The sequence below is a fragment of the Coenobita brevimanus genome, chromosome 84 (assembly GCF_032717465.1).
Source record: "Coenobita brevimanus isolate Jiangsu-jjx chromosome 84, ASM3271746v2, whole genome shotgun sequence".
NCBI classification, from domain to species: Eukaryota; Metazoa; Arthropoda; class Malacostraca; order Decapoda; family Coenobitidae; genus Coenobita; species Coenobita brevimanus.
In genome coordinates, this window is record NC_137037.1 from 51,057,767 (window position 1) to 51,079,026 (window position 21,260).

The 21,260-nt window shown below is 43.1% G+C and overlaps 1 protein-coding gene across 1 annotated transcript in view; it reads left to right on the forward strand.

Moving 5' to 3' along the window:
* mute (gon-4 like protein muscle wasted) overlaps window positions 1–21,260 on the forward strand; it is a 39,719-nt gene that overhangs the window by 14,255 nt on the left and 4,204 nt on the right. Inside the window, exons 15-26 of the mRNA XM_080280390.1 lie at window positions 1,806–2,007; window positions 2,549–2,722; window positions 3,168–3,414; window positions 3,559–5,216; window positions 7,880–8,016; window positions 10,074–10,272; window positions 10,968–11,157; window positions 11,320–11,465; window positions 14,050–14,181; window positions 14,672–14,850; window positions 17,881–18,070; window positions 18,833–20,906. Of these exons, the coding sequence (XP_080136516.1) occupies window positions 1,806–2,007; window positions 2,549–2,722; window positions 3,168–3,414; window positions 3,559–5,216; window positions 7,880–8,016; window positions 10,074–10,272; window positions 10,968–11,157; window positions 11,320–11,465; window positions 14,050–14,181; window positions 14,672–14,850; window positions 17,881–18,070; window positions 18,833–20,906 (5,528 nt within the window). The remainder of the gene's footprint in view (window positions 1–1,805; window positions 2,008–2,548; window positions 2,723–3,167; window positions 3,415–3,558; window positions 5,217–7,879; window positions 8,017–10,073; window positions 10,273–10,967; window positions 11,158–11,319; window positions 11,466–14,049; window positions 14,182–14,671; window positions 14,851–17,880; window positions 18,071–18,832; window positions 20,907–21,260) is intronic.

Here is a 21,260-nt window from a genome sequence, read left to right on the forward strand (position 1 = left end):
ATAGCCCCTTTCCACCATTGCCCAACTGAACGGGAAACAAATTCAGCCACCAGAGTGGTACAACATATCACCTTGTGACAACTCTGACAGCCTTGTTAAAGGGGAAAAGGAAGTGTGAAAACTGCTACAGCTGGAGCTCATGATGCTGCCTCTCCATACCCTGCCTTGCTTTTCCCCTTCCTTTCCCTGCCATGCATTGCCTATCCCTACCCTACTCTCTGTCTGTCTGTCTGTCTGTCTGTCACTCCCCTTACCCTACTCTACCCCCCTCTGTCTGTCTCTGTCTCTGTATCTGTCAGTCTGTCTCTCTCTCTCTTTCCTTACCCTACCCTACCCTATCCCCCCTCTGTCTGTCTGTCTGTCTCTCTTTCTCTCGCTCTCTCTCTCTCTACCCTTCTCTACCCCCTTCCTGTGTGTGTGTGTGTGTGTGTGTGTGTGTGTGTGTGTGTGTGTGTGTGTGTGTGTGTGTGTGTGTGTGTGTGTGTGTGTGTGTGTGTGTCTGTCTGTCTGTCTGTCTGTCTGTCTGTCTGTCTCTCTCTCTCTCTCTCTCTCTCTCTCTCGACCCTTCCCTACCCCCCTTCTGTCTGTCTGTATGTGTGTGTGTGTGTGTGTGTGTGTGTCTGTCACTCTCTCTCTCTCTCTCTCTCTCTCCTTACTCTACCCTACCTGTCTTTCCCTCCCCACAGTACTCTGCCTTTCCCAGTCATGCCCTTCCCTGCCATGCCTTGAATTTCCTCACCCTACTCAACCTTTCCTCACACAGGATATGTGAACGCTTTGGGAGATAACGTAACTATGTGTGAAGACTGTTGGGGACAGTGGCGAGTGACATAACAGTGGGCTTCTCACTAGCGAAGGTGAAAGTGATACTTGCTGCGAAGCTGTTTTGCTTTGCTGTAGTTAATTGACCAGTGGTACATACGGATAGAGAAACAAAATGAATTACTGTCCGTTCATAACCAGTTATAGAAAAATAAGTAAATAAATTACTACATATTTTAGTGTTGTCATGTGTTACATTGTTTTTTCCTCATGTGCCATCTCTACATAATTATGTTACTACATTACGTTACATGTGATATTGCAGTAGAAATTAATAAGAATAATTGATGTATTAGTAAGAAAAATGCAAAAATGTAAGGAAAATGATATGGTGTCACCCTGATTACAATCACCCTCACGTGGCAGTTTTAGTGGTAAGTGTAACGCTAACCCACCTTCCCCTGCCATGCATTGCCTTTCCCTGTCCTACCCTGCTGGTAATAACCATTGGGGTGCTGAACTGATAATAAATATTAGAAAAATAAGTACACATGATGTGTTATCACCTCGATTATAATTACGCCCACGTGGCATATTTAGTGGTAAATGTAGTGCTTGCAATTTTGCCCATGTAGGTTACATCCATAGCCACATTGCAGTGCATGAAGTGTCTTTATTATTGATTTGTAAATAACTTGATTTTTGGTGTTATCAAGGACAGAAGTCATCATCCAAACTTCTTTCCCACACTTGGTGTGGCAGCCACTGACAACACTGCCTCATACCAGGACACCTCACACTTGCCAATCATAAAAAACACCTCTTCAACTCGCTCTCACTCTTTCCTTGGACAACCTATGGTTCTCCAGTTTGGTTAATGGAAAAATTTAACTGTGTGTGACTAAAATTTAAGCTGTTTGGTTAGATGTAAGTGGGTCAAAACAGCTAATGAAAACACCCAATTTTTCCATATTTGCTGCACCACGGATGCGGGTTACAACAGCATCTCCACACCCGAATGGTCAGTGCTTGTGTACTTTCAGGTTGCTAGCGCTGGGTCTGGAGAAGTACCTGAACCCCAGGTATCACTATGAGAAGTGTCGCAAGACCCAGTACCAGATGTTGATGGAGGCACTGGAGGAGACTGTTACAACGCACCTGGTGGCCAAAACAGTGACCCAGGCCTCTGTCAGAATCAAGAATATACGCACACGGGTCAAGGATACCGCACATAATCCTGTCTGGGTTAGTTGTGTTTATTTTGTTGATTCATTTTTGCCACCCTTTCATGGATTAAGGCATCTGGTATTAGCTGTAGATAGATAAGTAGATTATGTTTGTGTGTGTGTGTAACTCTATGGGTTGGTCAGGATCACGTGATGGTTATGATCGTCAGCTTTTACCCCCCTGGAAGAGAGCTGAGAGCTTATATAGTCCAATTTAAGGGCAGGGCCGTGACCTTCTCTCATGCACACACCCATCCCCTTGATCAAGGGGAACAGTAACTACCTGCTTTGTCAGTGAAACTTTTCGCATCCTGGGCAAGGAGAAAATTCCTGTCTGAACAGATACCAGGTGAGAGCATTGCCACTGAGCCAGCAGAGAGAGAGAGAGAGAGAGAGAGAGAGAGAGAGAGTATCTGCAGTCAGGTCAAGACACAACTTGATTCTTTCTTGGTTAGTTATCAATGATGATATTGATAATGATAATAGTATAGATGATGATGATGATGATTAAGATGAACAGTTCTAGAAACCAAACTAATAATGAACCCCCATACCAACAGCAATACCTAGAGACGGGGCAAGTAATGCTTCCTCAGGCAATGCCGGAGCCCCTTCCCGCTGGCAGACTGTGCCAGGTGAAGGACATGCCCGAGATGAGTCTGGTGACACCGTACCTCGACACTGTGCAGAAGACTAACAGCCAGCAGAAGATAATGAAGGTTGAATCATCCAAGGTTAGGTTGAATATGGTGATTCTGCCAGTCTTTACAAGGTTTGATCAGATTAGGTTAGGTTTGGTTAGGTCAGGTTAGGTTAGGCTAAGTTAGGTTAGGTTTAGTTGGGTTTGGTGCCCTCATCTGGCCTTTGTACAGATCAGTACCTTGCAGAGGCTTGTGAATGCCAGTGTTTCGAAGGTTAGAGTAGGTTTGGTTAGTTTTGCCCCTGCTTGATAGGTTAGTAAAGATTAGTTAAGTGGGATTAGGTTTGGTTGGGCTGGGGTAGCTTGGGTTAAGTTATGCGGCATCCTATCCGAGCTCTGTTCCGAAGCTGAACAGCCAACCAAAGCTTTTGAAGGCTGATGCTTGCAAAGCTAGGATGTTGCAGTGGGTTAGGTTGAATTGTATTGGATAGGGTTAAGCTAGGTCACACATATAATGATGATTGTTTGTTTGTTCACAGATTCCCAAAATACTGATCATGCACCAGGCAAGCAGTGATGATGGGATGATGTCACTTCAACCCAACAGCACCCCACAACAGCCCTACACTCTGATCATCCAACCCACACCCACCCCTAATGTGATCAACATCCCTGCAGCGACAGAGCAACAGAAGCAGTCAGTTGAGGGATGCGTCGGTGAGCTGGATGGGGAGCCAGTATTTTCTGTCACCATTCCACCCACACCGCTGAAAAGTGTCGCTGAGAGTGAGAAGGAAAAGGCTGCCAGTGAGGAAAGTGATGATGGTGATGGTGATAGTGGCGATGGTGATTATGGTGGTGATGATGTACTCTCCACCATTCATTCTTCCTCCACTGTATCACGTTTTCTCTATCTGTCACCGTCTGAAGACTCGCAGTCATCATCATTATCATCGGAGGCAGCTAACCCACAGAAACAGCATACCGGTACCATTCTGTCTGAGGACACTGTTGATAAAAATGATGAGTCCAGTAGCAGGGAAGTTAGTGATATGGTGGACCCTGTTGACAAGAAATCTCTCAGTGTAAAGAGAAAGAGGGGCACAGAAAACAGAAACATGAAAAATAAGTCACAGAAATGGAAAGACAAACAAGAACCAAAAGGCATTGTTAGTCATGAGGTGGTGATGAAAGATTATACAGAGCAGAAAAATAAAGGAGAATTGAAGGCTAGTGATGCTAAAGTTGAAAGTAATGAAAAATCCAACTATAATGATGCAGAAGGTCAGAAAAATAAAAAAGAATCAATGGATAGTGATGCTGAAGCTGAAAATAATGAAGAATCAAAGGATAGTGATGCTGAAGTAATGGTTTCTAAAGAGTTGACTCTACCACTAGACCCAGGCCCATTGCCAGTCTTGGAAACACCCTATTGGAGGGATGAGGAGTTGATTCCCACATCTCCCCATAGTGTGGCAAGTGTAGGTGCCCACATGCCTTCTTTTTTCACCCCAGAGAAGGCAACAGAGAGGAGTGACACGGTGCTCTCCTTGTTCGAGTCTTCTCCCTTATCAACTCCGCTTGTTGTCTCCAGTCCTTCCTCAGTCATCTCACCAGCTCCAACAAAAACTCACTTGATGTCCTGTGAGGAATCTGTATTACTAAAAAGGAGGGACCTGTTTTCTTCCTTTGTGGCAGAGTCAGAAAATATAACTGATTCTGCAAATAACTTGGCCAGTTCTGCTAAAAAATCAAGTGCTTCTGCTCAGAGATCAGCTGGTTCTGTTCGAAAGTCAACTAATTTTGCAAAAAAATTAGCCAGGGTTGTTAAAAGGTCAGGTGATTTACTTAAAAACCCAACTGGATCAAGTGAAAAATCAACTGGTTGTTCTGAAAAGTCAGTTGGTTCTGTTAAAAAGTCAACTGGTTCTGCTAAAAAAACAACCAGCTCTGCTCCAAAGGCAATTATTACTGCTCCAGAGTCAACTGGTTCTGCACCAGAGTCGACTGGTTCTGCTCCAGAGTCAGCCAGTTCTTCCAGAAAGAGTGTTTCTGAACCGGTAATTGCTGTGACATCTCCCGCGACAGTCAGGATACAAGGTTCACCCATTGGAGCTCCTCATTCAGTAATACTAGTGTCCCCTGTGAAGGTAGGCACAGTACATGAAACCAGTCCAGAGAAAATTATCAGAAATCATGGTGAAAGTTTAAGTCCTTCTTGTAATGTAGGAGTGGGTGGTGGAAATCTGTGTGACGATGTTGGAAATGTGAACGAAAGTACCAGTGCAATGCCACCAACTCCAGGTACCACTCAGGGTAGCATAACTCTTGTAACCTCGGTCTACCACAGCCCCATCTTGTCCTCTGGTGTGAATAAGGCTCTGTGTCCCTCACCTAGTGCCATCCCTTCAGAGTCGCAGATCAGGGCCCTGCAAAGGATATCACCAGCCAAAGTGTACAAATCTCCAATCAAAACTTCCCCCATGAAGCAAGTGTCACCCATCTTGCGGAAATACCACAACTTGTCACCCCGTAAGAGGAGACTTGTACGTGGAAACAGGAAGCTCCCACCAATATTACCAAAACAGGTAGGGAAAAAAAAATGTATTCATATTGTTATTTTCTTTGTGGTAGATGGGGGCTCATAATGTCCACTCATTCAGTGTAGTGCTGCCTTCGGGTGACTGTATACCGTATATTTAATGACAAATCAGATGAGTTTCCTGAAACTCAGGGAATCATTACTATGTTAGTTATTATCCATATAACCAAAATGATGACTGATGGCCTAGTGGGTTAAGGTGCTCCAGCTAGATGGGGTACATAAGGATTTCCGTCCAAAGGATGGTTGAGGTTTATTGCTTTCATAATGCCATCCAGGGGTGAACAAGACTGGTTACTGTTACCGTGAGTGTCAGGACTGAATACATTACTGTGATCTAGCCCCGAACCCATATGCTCCTGATAGGGCAAAAATATTTGGAAGAGTTTTTTATTGTTTATAGTGGTTGTTGTTGTGGCCCCAGGCTCATCTGGACATAAACCTAGTGAGACACTGGAAAATGGCCACTTCAGCAGGATGCTTCCAGAAATCTTTTTTGATGGTCATACAGAAGGATTCCTGTATTGTGACAATGAGGTGTATGAGGTACATTACAAAATATAACTAGATCTGTAAGTCTTCCTTTGATAAAGAATTATGAAAATACCCCCGAGATATGTGGAGAAGGTTAGACCTATGAGTTGGAATCATGATTCCAGGGGCCTGAATGATGTATGAATGAATGTCTTGCCCATTTCACTGGGTGTGCTGTTGGTAGTTCTTCGGCTTTTGAACTGTTTGTCCTTGTCTTCATTATCCTGCCTAATATGCAAAAACAGGAAAGTACCAGTCTTGCCAAAATATGTTCAGTAGTTAAAGTATGGTATATATTATTACAGTATCTCTGAAAATAGAAAGTTATTCTGAAAAGAGGTGCGGAAATATAGAAGTGACAGCGGAAAGAAATGTGAAAGCTTGAAGGATGTAAATGATAGATTATTAAACCATGGGGATGAAATAAGGACCAGATGGAAAAAATATTGTGAAAGCCTGATGACTGGGAATAGAGAGAGCAGAGAGACTGTAAACATGATTGGTTTTGAGGGTGTACAGAGAAGGCATGCAGTGCCAGGAAACGTGACACTCTCACAGGTGAAGAACACTATGAAGTGGCTGAAAAATGAGAAAGCAGCTGGGGTTGATGAGGTGTATGCAGAGATGATTAAGTGTAGTATAGAGAGTGGAATAAAGTGCTTCCTCCTTAGCCCGTGGATTGCGAGCCACAGCTCAGGCTGTGCTAACCTTCCAGTGGCTGCGCATCACCGCTAACTACTCCAGCCCTTTGCAAATTTTCTCATGGTGCTACGGAAATACGGAGAGAGAGAGAGAGAGAGATTTTTTTTTTTTTTTTCACCAAATGATGCCCTGGATGTTTATCTTCAAGTTTATAATAAACAAAAACTAAAAGAAAAAAATACAGTATATATATATATATATATATATATATATATATATATATATATATATATATATATATATATATATATATATATATATATATATATATATATATGGTCATGTGGAGAGAATGGATAACAATAGAGTGGTGAAGAAGGTATATCTGAGCGAATTCAAAGGAGGGAGGAGGCAAGGTAGGCCAAGGAGAAGGTGGAGAGATATGGTGGATGAATGTGTGAGGAAGAGAGGTTTGGAAATCGGTGACGCTAGGGAACTGACAGGAGATCGAGCTGACTGGATGAATTTTGTGAGGAGATATGCACGATCAGGGATTTTTGGCACCCCTTTTTAACGTGGCAGTGTCTGGATTGACTCTGTCGGATACGATATGTGAAGCTACAGAACCTGGTGAATGTTTTTGGCGTATCCGATAGAGCCAGGATTCCGGAGGCTTGAATGTTGAGTGAATGGAAGTGTGGCCCATTAGATTGGGCAATTTTGGGCTGTCTGGACATTGCTACTCCTCACCCTGCCCTTGGGTGGGAAAGGAGGTCTGGATAATGATGATGATATATATATATATATATATATATATATATATATATATATATATATATATATATATATATATATATATATATATATATATATATATATATATATATATATAAATATATATATATAAATAAACTTTTTTCATTTTTTCACTACACCCCAATGCAAACTTACGCATGGCTCTACACAAAGACAGAGAGAGAGAGAGAGAGATTTTTTTTTTTTTTCACCAGATGATACCCTGGATGTTTATCTTCAAGTTTTTAGTAAACAAAAACTACCGGTATTTTTGTTTTTTATTTTTTGTGCACCATGGGGTGGGATAAAAAAAGGTAATTGCGCAATCCACGGGTTAAGGAACTACAATATTGAGGTTGGTCATGGTAGAACTGATTTTTCTATGGACCAGAATTGAAACCAGTTGTCAAAAGCAGCTGATTACCTTCTAACAGTTACTGGAAATTGTTGGGAGAAAAAATATCAAGGATGTGTAGCTGATAATATATGTAACATTGTATGTCTCAGCTTAGACTTTCGACCATGTACTTGTGGTGGAATGTTTCCTGCCAGAGATTGATGATGGTTTTGCAGGTTAGCCTACCAAGCTTGTAGCCACACTTCGTAGCCATAGCAGTGTGAGGATTACCGATAACTAAAACCTTAACAAAGACATGAATGAACTAAATTATTCCAAAGGTAACTCGTCAGTCATCACCAGGCCAGAGGAAGTTAGCCCCCAAACCCAGCAAGACTTTCAACACCACTGCCACCTCTGCCATCACCACTGCCACTACCAATACCACCATAGGGAAGCCTTCCAATACTGGCATTCGGTAAGATCTTGTATCAACTACTTAAAGGTGTCTCATTTATTAACCCCTTCAGTTCATTGTTTTCCTGTTTGGAATGAGAGACCATTGACCATGTTGTGTAGGTCTTTTCACATGATGGCATCTCTCTCTGTGTTGCAGTTTTGAGTTGTTTCCATGCTTTGTCCCCAAGCCCAGAGGTCTCCACACAGGACTGCACCCCACACCTTCCCCTGTCTGCCTTTGGGCACACTTCCTTCCACATTCACACCTGTGACCCTCCTCAACTAGTCATTCTCCTCCCTCCTCCCAGCATGTCTAAGTCCTCTTCATTATAGTCTGTTCATTTTCCCTTAGTGAAACTTATCCATTCCCACAACTTGATGACCAAGCCATGATTTCCAGAAATTCAATGAGCCATACTTATAAGGCAAAAATGAGTCCTTGGTTACTAGTGAAATCTGCTCTCAATCTGACTACGTGTGGACGTTGACCGAGCTGAAAAGAGATGGCAGTCTTCATCAAGTTAACAATAATGTGCTAAATTTATTCATTCACTCATTCATCATCTAATCTAGTGTTACCCCATGAGGAACATAGGAGCCCAGGGTTAGGCAAGTTGGTCCTGACATTTAAGATGAGAGTGACCAGCCTCACTCATCCCTGAATGGCATTACGTGAGCAATAAACCCCACCCACCCCTTGGATATAAACCTGCACTGGCTCAATTCAGTTAGAGCGCCTTAATTACCCACTGACCGCCAGATGCCATAATTTGGTTATATGGTTACCACCCACTGTAGTAAATGGTTTCCTGATGTACAGAAAACCATCTGACTTGTCACTCAGTGTAGAGTCACCCATAGACAGAAGGAAGAAAAGATGGGAAGAAAGACAGAAGAGGAAAGAAGGAAGGAGAGAATAATATAATAGTAATAATAATGGTGATGATGATGATTTATTTCATGTTATAATTACATTTTTTTTCTTTTATTATTAAAAGAATAATACTTATTTTTTATGATTATTCCTACACCATCCATACCATTCTTACCATTCTTTAGAGAGGTAATACTCACTTTAAAAATTCTATACTGCCACTAAAGATGGGGTTGGGTGGGGGGGCAGGGTAACTTGTTCATAGCCTAGTAGGTGTTCATCCTTGTACACCCCATCATCATCGTCATCTGCAACACTGTCTGGTTGTCCCCTCAGCTTGTCTTGCTCACGTAAGATGTCTGTGAAGTATTAGGCCTTTGCAGGAGTGATGACCTGTCAGATCAATCACCAAATATACAAAAATCACAGCACAAGCACATGTGGAGGTGCAGAATCCTTTATGTGAGCATGAGAACCGAATGAAAACCAAGGGATGTGTGATAGGAGGGCTGTGATTGGCTCGGCTGAGTCAACTTTCAGCCTAAACGCACATTCATTGGCTCGCACGTACAACATGCTATGCGTCATGTATCGCCATTGGCTGGCATTCCCTGTCAGCCAAAACTTGTGGCCTTCTGACTCTTACCACACATGATTTCACTCCCTCCAGGTAAAACAGGTTGGTTATATACCTGACTTCTGTACAACTTTCGACCATATTGCCAGTGCCAGAAGCCATCCGGTACACTTACCCCAGACAGAGAACGGTCCTGTTGGGACCCAGGTATGCTTAACTCCATTTCTCCTGAGGTGGTGCACATGACTTTCCGGTTTTAAATGCCTCATGGTTTCCTGGTGTACAGGAAAACAATTGGGTTGGTCACTCAGTGTAGAGTCACCTGTAAATAGAAAGAAGGAAGAGGAGAGAATGAAGGGAAGGAAGACAGAAGAGATAGGAGGGAAGGAAGAGAGGAAAGGGCAGGCACCTAAGAGCAGCTATACATCGGGTGAGTAAATGGTCATCTGAAAAATATCATCTATTGGAAGCTGGATTAGAATACTTAAGTTGGCCTGACCATAAGAGTGAAAGATATCCTGCATGGTTTAAGACTGTGCTGTGTGATGTTTACTTGGTGATAGAGTGAAATTGATTGCTTGTTTGATAGATAGATAGAAAGTACAGTATTGCTCTATCTTGGCAGGTCTAAGAGTGCACTGCGAGGGGTTAAGGCGACAGGTGATGGTGAGGGTGAACTGCTGCCAATGGATGATGACCTGGTGGGTGGGGTTGGTGCGGGCACAAACACACCCCATCGCTATGAGGATGATGCACTCCACTATGTGGATGATGACGAGGAAGATGATGATGATGAAGAGGAGGAGGATCTGCAGGCTGAGCAGGTAAAGAATTTGTTTGTCTGGTGGATTAGTGAGTATGGCTAGAGCACTCCAACCAACCAGATGCAGCCCATGAAGGTTTGAATTCAAGGTATAGAGGTGAATGACTTGTCACTCTTTCCTTATACATTATATCTCTACTGCGTAGCCTAGCCTTGGACACTTATGTTCCTGATGTTGTAGTAGTAGTAATTACAACCTCATGCTCATCTGATTGTGAACCTAGTGGACTGGGCTGAAGCTGCTGTTCTGCAGTTCAGCAGCCCCTTGTCGGGATAGGGAGGAAGTTGAGAAATGTTTGTACATTTAACCAGTGAAGCCACTTAGCCTTTTAGGAGCCACCACATCAAGGTGTCCCTCTCTGGTTTAACTGTGATACTGTTACTGTACATTATGTATTGAATGAATTGTGTACTTGAATTTGGGTTTTAGCATTGGTTCTGCCCCTCCACCTCTTTCTTTTTTTTTTTTTTTTTTAATACATCCATATATATATTGAGCAGCCATGACATCACACAGCCTTGTTGCATGCCCACATTGATTGTGAACCATTCACTTAGATGCCCGTTTCCCCTTACACATGCCTCACTGTCTTCAAAAAAACTCTGTCACAGCAGCCTTCCTCACCCCACCCTAAGGTGGGAAGAGAGGTCTGGATGATTTATTTGCCTATTTATTTGTTTATTCATTTATTTTAGCAACGTGAGGAGCACCTTGCAGCACTCCTGAAGGCATCATCAACCATTTCACTGCGGCGTGGTGGAGGGGGTGAGGGTCGGCTGGGAGACTTGGGTCAGGGAGGACGCAGACTAAGTAAGCAGCAGAAAAGACTGCAGGCTCGCATCACAGCATTAGCCACTGACACAGATACAGCCGCACAGGATAAATGTAAGCTCATGCCGGTTAACACAGTCAGACCAAATGTAACTTAATCATATGACACAGTTTCATAGCTCTGTATGTAACCTAAGCTGATCTAATCGAGTCAGACTTAACTCGATTTCAGAGAAAGAGAGAGAGATTAGTTTAGATATCCTTTCCTTATTTCAGTCATGGCTCAGAGTTACCTGATGCGGGTCAGGGAAGCCCTCACGGCCAGAGAACCAGCATTATTTAGGAAGTTCATCGACATACTGAATGAGTTTACTGAGCACCTGGACAGGAATCCAGTTGAGCTGTATGACCAACTGTCAGAGGTAAGCACACACACACACACACACACACACACACACACACACACACACACACACACACACACACACACACACACACACACACACACACACACACACACACACACACACACACACACACACACACACACACACACACACACACACACACACACACACACACACACACACACACACACACACACACACACACACACACACACACACACACACACACACACACACACACACACACACACACACACACACTTTTGTTTTATTTTGTTGTGTTTTAAAATTGTGGCTTATTTGACAGCATGCTGTTGGTAATTCTCCTTCTGTCTTTTTCATTTTGTTTCATTGTGTTTCAAGAATGTGGCTCATTTGTTGATAATTCTTCTGCATGTTTCATTTTACTTCAGTGTGTTAAAGATTGTGGGTCATATATTTAGACATTATGTTGGTAATTCTCCTTTTGCTCCAGATTGGGGCTCGTTTAATTGGGTATGCTATTAATAATTCTCCTTTTCCCCCCACATCCTTTGTTTGGATGTGTTTTAAGAGTGTAGGTGATTTAATTGGAAACACTATTGGTAATTCTTCTTCTTCGCCCTTCGTATGGTTTTCCCGTGTTTTAAGAGTGGCTCATTTAACTGGGCTTGCTGTTGGTAGTTCCCCATCATTCAGTTTTTTTCTTGCTCTCTGGACCTGCCTCACTTCATCCTTGGGTAGGAAAAAGGCCAGGACAATGATGATGATAATGGTGTCGTTCTGGAAGGCTGTGTACAGATCACCCATGTCCAAAGAAGCAACATTGCTTTATCACTTGCTGAGCTGCAGACCTCATATGAGGCATAAGGAAAGTGCCCATGCCAATCTGCAAGCCTCATATGAATGCAATTTACTTTGGTTATAAGACAATAACTCAGGAAGGTAAACTACCTTACAAAGAATTGGCCTGGCAGGGGTTAAGATGTTCCTTTTGATACTGACTGAGTTTACTAAGAACCACGACAGAAATCCATTTGAGGTCTACAGGCAGCTGTTGGAGATAAGCAAACACTGTAATTCCTTTTTTCTTGTTACTGCCAGATGGTTTTACTCACCTTTGTAGAGTTGTTCTTGATATGGACCAAATTTCCCAGGAAATAGTGCTGGAAAGGGACACCTTCATGTGGTAGCATATATATAACCAGGGTGCTCCATTACCTGGTTTTACAAACATCCTTCAGCTCCCTCCCTATTCCTTGAAAGTATGATGGTCGACTGGTGGAACAGGATAACTTGCTACCGCAGTGCACCAGGTGCATGTCTAGATGAGCCTGGGGCTGCAACAATAAGAACAAAAACAAGGTTCCTTTTGGCACTGAATGCATTTATCAAGAACCAAGGGAAGATTCCAGTTGAGCTCTATAATCATATGTCAGTTCCTTAATCTTGAGGTCATTTTGTAGAACCTCATTCCAGTTCTTTGTAGGTCTGCCTCTTGGTGCCCTAACCCTTCACATTCACTTGTAGGTATTTTCACCTAATTTCATCCTCTGATCTCTCCATTGCTACACAGTCTCTGGCAGCATCGCTATTTAGTATGTTAACTTTGAGGCTGTTTTGTAGGGCCTCATCCCAGGTCTTCTTAGGTTTGCCTCTTGGTGTCCTGCTTTCTGTATTCACATCTTAGCTCATTTCATCTAGTTCTCATCCTCCATTCTCTTGTGGTTGTATGATGGTATAGCTTTTGGGTCAGAACGCACTGTGGCTTAGGCACTATGGTTTGAGTCGCATTTAAACACTACCAGAGGCATAGGTTGGTCTTCTTTCCCTAAATATTCGGGACAGTAGTAGCCAGGCCTCAGGCTCCTATGCTCTGAAGGGGGCAAAATGGGCTTGACAATTACATTTTGGAATTCTCTCCACATGTTCAGACCACCTCAGTCTGCCGCTATGCATCGCACCACCAGTGCCTTCAGTTCCCGACATTATTTATGTGGAGGATATTTTGTGCTTACTGTATTCTGGTGCTGGAGATGGGACACCTTCACTTGGTGGCATTGATATTGTTAGGCGGCTTCACTACCCTATTATACAAACATCTCTTACCTTGCCCTGTCCTCTGAAAGGAGAATGGTTGACTGCAGAAGGGCAACTTCAGCCAGCAGTCCACTGGATTCATGTTCAAATGAGCCTAGAGTTGCAGCTACTACTACTGTATTCCATCTGATGTCAGACATTTTTATTCATTTGAAAATCACAAGAGCCTGTGAGTAATACATTAACCCCCTCATACTTGCAACAATTCTAGTATGCTTGTTCAGCTAATGCCAATCCCCTAGTCCTCCCCCTCCCCTTTTTTTTTTTAGCTGAAAGTGAGCTATAGGAACCACAGACAGCTGATACTGGTACCGCACTGTTTATCCTTTCATGGTCAGGACAACTGTAGTACATTGTGTTGTATTCCCACAAACACCAGACAGTTTTATTCAGCTAAAAGTGAGTTCTAGGAGTCTGAAAGAATTGATGTGTCTTAAATAACCTTTCAATTGAGTTGTAAAGGATTGAAAGTGGTCCATAAGAGGCTGAAAGTGTTACTAGCTGTTTTGTAATGTTTCAGGTTCTAAAGGATCACCCACAACTGCTGGAAGAGTTTGTGGCATTCCTCATGCCGCAACAAGCCATCGCCATCGGGAAGTATGCCCAGTTTTGTGCCATACACCGCATGAGAGATTTCCTCGACAAACTTAATGTAGGTTCTTTTGTATAAACTATTATTTTTGTGCTTGCCTGTTCATGATGATGTAGTGGTTTGAATTCCCTGACCAGAGAGACTTTCCTTCTATACGTTTGATGATGATGATGAATGATTTTGGTAGTAATGGTTGAGTTAGGGATGTTGATGATGATGATGATGATTGATTGATTTGGTAGTAATGGTGGAGTTAGGGATGATGATGATGATTGATTGATTTGGTGGTAATGGTGGAGTTAGGGATGATGTTGATGATGATGATTGATTGATTTGGTAGTAATGGTGTGAGTAAGTGATGATGATGATGATGGTTGATTGAGATGATGATGATGATGATAAATTGATAATGATGATTGATTGTGGTGCTAATGGTGGGAGTTTGGGTTATGATTATGATGATGATGATGGTGATTGATTGATTATGATGGTAATCTTGGGGGGTAGGTTTATAAAAATAATGATGATGATGGTGCTTTCATTTGGCCAGCGTCAGTTTGGTGGTCAGCCACAGTACATCCTGAAGATAATGAGGCAACTGCAAATGCTTCAGAATCAACCGAACCTACAGCCAAGTGAACTGAAGGCAGTTATAACACCCTTGCTTCGCTACCCTCACTTAGTGGAATGCTTCACCCTATGCTTCCCTTCACAGCCACCACCACCAAGGTTAGTTATAGTTGTAGTAATGATGGTAGTAGTAGTAGGAGGAGGAGATGGTGAAGTGGTGGTACCATTCACTCACTCGATGTGGTGTTGCTCTCGGTTGACTGCCCGTTCCTCTCTTCCTTCCTTTTTTCGTTCTTTCTGCTTCTGTCTTTCTTTTCTTCTTTCTCTCCTCTTCCTTCTGTCTACAGGTGACATTACACTGAGTGACAAGCCAAATGGTTTCCTGTACACAAGGAAACCATATACTGTGCTGGGTGGTAACCATATACCCTGCTCTTTGTGCTCCTTCCCCCCACCCACTAACCCCTGCCACCAGCCCCTCTCCTACTTGCTCCCGCCTCAGCTTAATCCACTGATCCTTTCCACACCATCCAGTCCCCCAACCCTTCCCATTCCATCCCAGTCTAATTCACCCCAACCCTTATCACTATCACATCCTTCTCCTACCCCTTCCTCTCCACCCCCCCACCTCTCCCCCCATACTGCAGCACCCAACACACATCTTGCACACAACAAAAACATTCTTCAAATAAACATAGATGACTTAAACACCAAAAAACAAGAACTCACTCAATTCATCAAACAGCAAAGCATACACATTGCCATCTTACAAGAAACAAAACTATGCAGAACACAAAAAAACACCTGCATTTCATAATTTCACCACCATCACACAAGACCGGGCCGACGGCGGTGGCGGTGGACTCATTACCCTGGCACGCCAATCCATCAACTTTTCAGATACTAGTGCACACACACAATCACTCCTCCCCCCATGTGACATCACAACAGAAATACAGTCAGTTAAAATACACACTGGTAACAAATCACCCATAATAAATTGCCAATACATACATCCTCAGCTGGACCTCTTATGTTAGATCACTTGCTAAAACTGCCTCAAAGAAACTTGGATTATTATACAGACTCTGTAACTTCTTCGCTGATGAGCAGTTGGCTGTAATTTATAAGAGTCATGTGCGCTCTCAGCTTGAATATTGCTCATCCTTGTGGAATGGATGTGGAGAGGGTGAATTAAAACAACTAGATAAAATTCAGAACAAAGCTGTTAGAATTATTAACAACCCTGCCATTACAAATAAACTACCTTCCCTGCAAGTAAGGAATGTTGCCTCCCTTGCATTATTTTACAGATATTTTTTTGGCAAATGCTCAGACGAAGTTGCGTCCATGGTGCCACCTCTCCATGCCTTCCCTCATGCTACTCGGGCATCTGGTAGTGCTCATGACTGGAATGTCACTCAGCCATATTGCAGAACTTCTGCCTATCAGAATTCTTTTATTCCTCGAACTGCATCTTTCTGGAACTCGCTTCCTCAGAGTTGTTCCCCTTCAAATTTCAACCTACAGCTGTTCAAGTCTAACTGTTACAGATATATTATGAACAGAGGACACCAATAATCTGGTGTATGGATTATTATTATTTTTTATTCATTTGTTTTTCCTTCTTCTGTTCTGTTATTTAAAAAAAAAAAGAAGTAAACCCCAATCACCCCTTGGATATAAACCTACACTGGCTCAGTCCGATTGGAGCACCTCAACTTCCCACAAAACCACCAGGTGCCATAATTTGGTTATGTGGTTACCATCCAGCATAGTAAATGGTTTCCTGGTGTTCAGGAAACCATTTGGCATGCCACTTAGTGTAGAGTCACTCGTAGACAGAAGGAAGAGGAAAGAATGAAGGAAAGAAAGATAGAAGAGGGAGTGTAAAGTCACCTGTAGGCAGAAGGAAGAGGAAAGAATGAAGGAAAGAAAGATAGAAGAGGAAGGAAGGATGAGAGAAAAGGGCAGCCACCCAAAGCAGCACTACATCGAGTGAGTGGGTGGTGAGTGCCCCGATCTGCCACAAAAATAATCCATCCATCCATCCTTCATCTAATCCTACTTTTCCCCATGAGGAGCGTAGGAGCCCAGGGCTAGGAAAGTTGGTCCTGGCATTTAAGATGAGAGTGACCAGCCTCACTCATCCCTGAGTGGCATTACGTGAGCAATAAATCCCAACCATCCCTTGGATATAAACCTTCACAAGCTCAATCCGATTGGAGCACCTTTATTACCCACTAAACCACCAGGAGCCAAAATTTGGTTATTTGGTTACCACCCAGCATAGTAAATGGTTTCCTGGTGTGCAGGAAACCATTTGGCTTGTCACTCAGTGTAAAGTCACCCACAGGCAGAAGGAAGAGGAAAGAATGAAGGAAAGAAAGACACAAGAGGGAGTGTAAAGTCACCCGCAGACAGAAGAAAGAGGAAAGAATGAAGGAAAGAAAGACAGAAGAGGATGGATGGAAAGAAGGATGGAGGAGAGGAAAGGGCAGAATTATTATTATTATTATTGTTATAATGGGAAGCAGCTGGGGTTGATGAGGTGTATGCAGTGATGTTAAAGTGTAGTGGAGGGAGTGGAATAAAGTGCTTGTTGGAGATATGTAAGAAGGCTTGGACGAGTGAAACGGTATCCACAGAGTGGAAAAAGGTTGCAATTATACCCCTGTACAAACATAAAGGTGAACGAAGTGAGTGCAAGAATTATCTTGGCATAAGTTTATCGTAATGTTGTAGGGAAGGTACAGTGTGTATATGTAAGAATTATTATGAAGGTAAGAGAGAGAGAACAGAAGTCCTAGTGGGTTATGAACAGGGTGGCTTTTGGAGTAGCAAAGGATGTGTGGATCAAATATTTATGGTAAGACAGATAGTGGAGAAGGTTTGTGAGAAGGACTGTAAGGTGTTTATGGCATTCATGGTTCTGGAAAAATCATATGACGAAGTAGAGAGAAAAGGATTGTTGAAGGTTTTGCACATGTACAGTATGGTGTAGATTGTAAGCTGCTAGGTGCCGTCAAGAGTTTTTTATGATGGTAGTGAGGCATGTGCAAGTGTTCCTCGGGGTTCTGTCCTCACGGCTCCACCCGCCTAAGTTGGTTCCGATGATGATGATGATGATGATGATGCCAGTGGTAGAGGATGATTATGATGATTTTAATAGTAATTTTATCTTCGCAGTCTGCCTGATGACTTTGAGGACATCAGCTTGGAGCGGTGTGATACGCCTGATGGCATGGAGAGAGTAGAGCTTTGTGATGATGTGCTGCACACATCCCCGAGTCAGTGTGCATGTTTGTGTCATGCCAGACTTCAGCCCCTACCACCCCATACACCTTACACCGAACATTGCCAATCCTGCGCCATTAGGGTATGTCTTGCATTTGTATTTGTGTCAGTCTTGTATTTGTGTCGGTCTTGCATTTGTTTTGTGTCAGTTTTGTATTTTGTTATGTCAGTCTTACATTTGTGTTTGTGTATTGAATTAGTGTTTGTGTCAGTCCTGCATTTGTGTTTGTCAGTCTTGCATTTGTGTGTGTGTCAGTATTGCATTTGTGTTTGTCAGTATTGCATTTTTGTTTTGTGTCAGAAGTGCGTTTGTTTCAGTTTTGCATTGGTGTCAGTCTTGCAGGAAGGTCAGTTGTGTGACAGGGAGTGTCTGGCATATGGATAATTATTTTGTATGTGTTCATAACATGGGATCACACAAGTCACCATCAGTGCCTCTAGTGCAGACCACTGCTGATCATGTGCCATTAGAATCAGGTTTGTATCAGTATGATTATTGTTTATCGCAAAAGGAAATTATTCTGGTTGGGTGAATCTTCTCCAGGGGAGTGCATGACAAGGGTTTGACATCCATTATTTTTATTTTACAGTCTTTAGATTAACTGTCTGATAGGTAGTTATAAAGCTATATTTGGAAAGTGTACCTGTATGTTGGAGCCAGGATTCTGGGGGATTAATTGGTGTGTGAGTGTGTGTGTGTCCCATATCATTGGGAATACTGTTGATTAGTTCTCCTAATATCATGTTTTTTCTTCCTCCTTTCAGGACCCTGTCTTTCTCTATCTGGGTGGGAAAAAGGAGGTGGGGTGATGATGAGAAACTAATACACATTTCCCCACTCCAGTTTTCAGAGGGCCGAGTGTACCTGCAGTGCGGAAAAACCTTACGTCCAGCTAAAGTAACATACCAAGTGAAAACAAAGGAGGAGGAGGAGCAAGAGGAGGAGGAAGAGGAGAAGGACACTAAGAAGGAAGGAGGTGGCAGTGCACTTCAGCAGAATCACTCAGATGTCAAGGGGAAAAGTGCATCAAAAAGCAAGTCATTGCAGGGTAAGGAACATGGAGATAACGTTAAGAACAAGGAATCTCGAAGTCAAGCTGGTGGGGGTAATGCACATGCTGGTAGTTGTGGAGGGGCAGTTAAAGGTAGAGTCACAGCCCCAATTGAGGGTTTGTCTGCCAGTGATGATGGTGAGAGGAAAGATAGTGCTACGAAATCTACAGAGGGTCATACTGAATCTGGTACAGCGAGAAACAGTGACTTGAGCGTGGACAGTGATGACAAAGCTTTGAGTGGCAGAAAAGCACAGCCAAAAATGTCAACAGAAATGTTAGAGGTAGAACGACCAGCTTTATATACAGAAAGTGTGGAGGAGCCAGTATTGAGGGATGACTCTACCAAATCTACAGCACAGAAGCAGAGGTCATTCATGGCAGAGCCAGAGGAGCCAGTGTCAAGAGATGACTCAACCAGATCTACAGCACAGAAGCAGAGGTCATTCTGGGCAGAGTCAGAGGACCCAGTGTCAACAGATGACTCAATTGGATCTACAGCACAGGAGCAGAGGTCATCATGGGCAGCACTGGAGGAGCCAGTGCCAAGGGATGACTCAGCCAGATCTACACAACAAAGGCAGAGATCATCCTGGGTAGAAATGCAGTTGGAGCAAGTGTCAGAGGAAGAATCAGCCAGGTCTGCACCACAGAAGCAGAAATCATCCACGGTGAAAATGCAGTTGGAGCGAGTGTCAGAGGAAGAATCCGCCAGGTCTATACCACAGAAGCAGAAATCATCCACTGTGAAAATTCAGTTGAAGCGAGTGTCAGATGAGTCAACCAGGTCTCCACCACAGAGGCAGAAATCATCACGGGTGCAAGTGGAAGTGGAATTAGACCCAGCGTGTGTGAATGAATCAAGTTCACTACTAAGGAACAGTCCTTCACTTGTAGATATGGAGGTGGAGCACATTTTCCCATTAGAGAACAAGAAGTCATCTGTAGCCGACATGGAGCTGCAGCACAGTTTACCAGGAGAGAACAAGAAATCTTCTGTAGTAGTAATGGAGCTGGATTACAGATGTGCCGGACAGACAAAAAGATCCCTAATAAAAGATGTGGAGGTGGATGGATCTAGAGTAAAAAGGAAGAAAAAAACATCAGTTGAAGATGTGGTCGTGGAGCCAGCGCCAGGGGTTGAGTCGGCTTGTACCAGCTTCATCAGCAGTCAGTTTTCACCTCAGGACTTTCCTGTTTTGTCTTTTGTAGAGAAAAGAAATCATAAGGAAAAAAGTTTAATGTCTTGTTGTTCATTATCAAGTTCTTCTCATGCCTCTGCAGTGAAGAACTTTGAAGTAGGGTTTGATTGTGTGATTGACGAAAGGAGAGAACCAAGTACAGATGCTGTGATAGTAACTGATAGACAAAAGTTACTAAGGGAACACAGAGCAACTTGTTTTTGCCCTCCTGTTAGTGGTTTGAAAGCAGAAATAAGTTCTCCATGCAAAGTAAACCCCAGTAGCAGCATGTGCAAGGAAATTGTAAACCCCAGTGGAATGCATGAGGAAATTGTAAATGCCAGTGGAATGAGCAAGCCACGTGATATTAGCCAAGTAACTGCCCCAAATACAAATGATGAAAATGCCTGTCATGCTCTTGGAACAGCACTGAGTAGCCAACACCTCTCAGACACGCCACCAATAACAAACTTCCATTCTGCTGCAGCGTCAGGTGTTGAAGGATTTACCTTGAAGACCTCAAAGCTAACGACAGTGAAAGAAACAAGTGTGGAAAGATGTACCTCAAGGGGCACAATGCAAGTGAGGCTAGGAGAAGCAGCCTCAAGCCAGTCTGTGATACCCGATACCTGCTGCTCCCAGGATTCGAGAACTACATCTGTGCATGAATCCATCACTTGTACAGGTACTGTAATAAAAATAATTAGTAATAATAGCTACTACTAATAAAAACAATAATAATAATAATCATCATCATCATCATCATCATCATCATCATCATCCGGACCTCCTTTCCTACCCTAGGGCAGGGCGAGGAGTAGCAATGTCCAGACAGGCCTAATTTGTCCACTCCAATGGGCCACACTTCCATTCACTCACCATTCAAGCCCCCGTAATCCTGGCTCTGTCTGATATGCCCAAAACATTCACCAAGTTCTGCAGCTTCATATAAATGTATCCGATAGAGTCAGTCCGGACGCTGTCACATTAAAAAGGAGTGCCAAATCCCTGATCATGTGCTTCTCCTCACAATATTCAT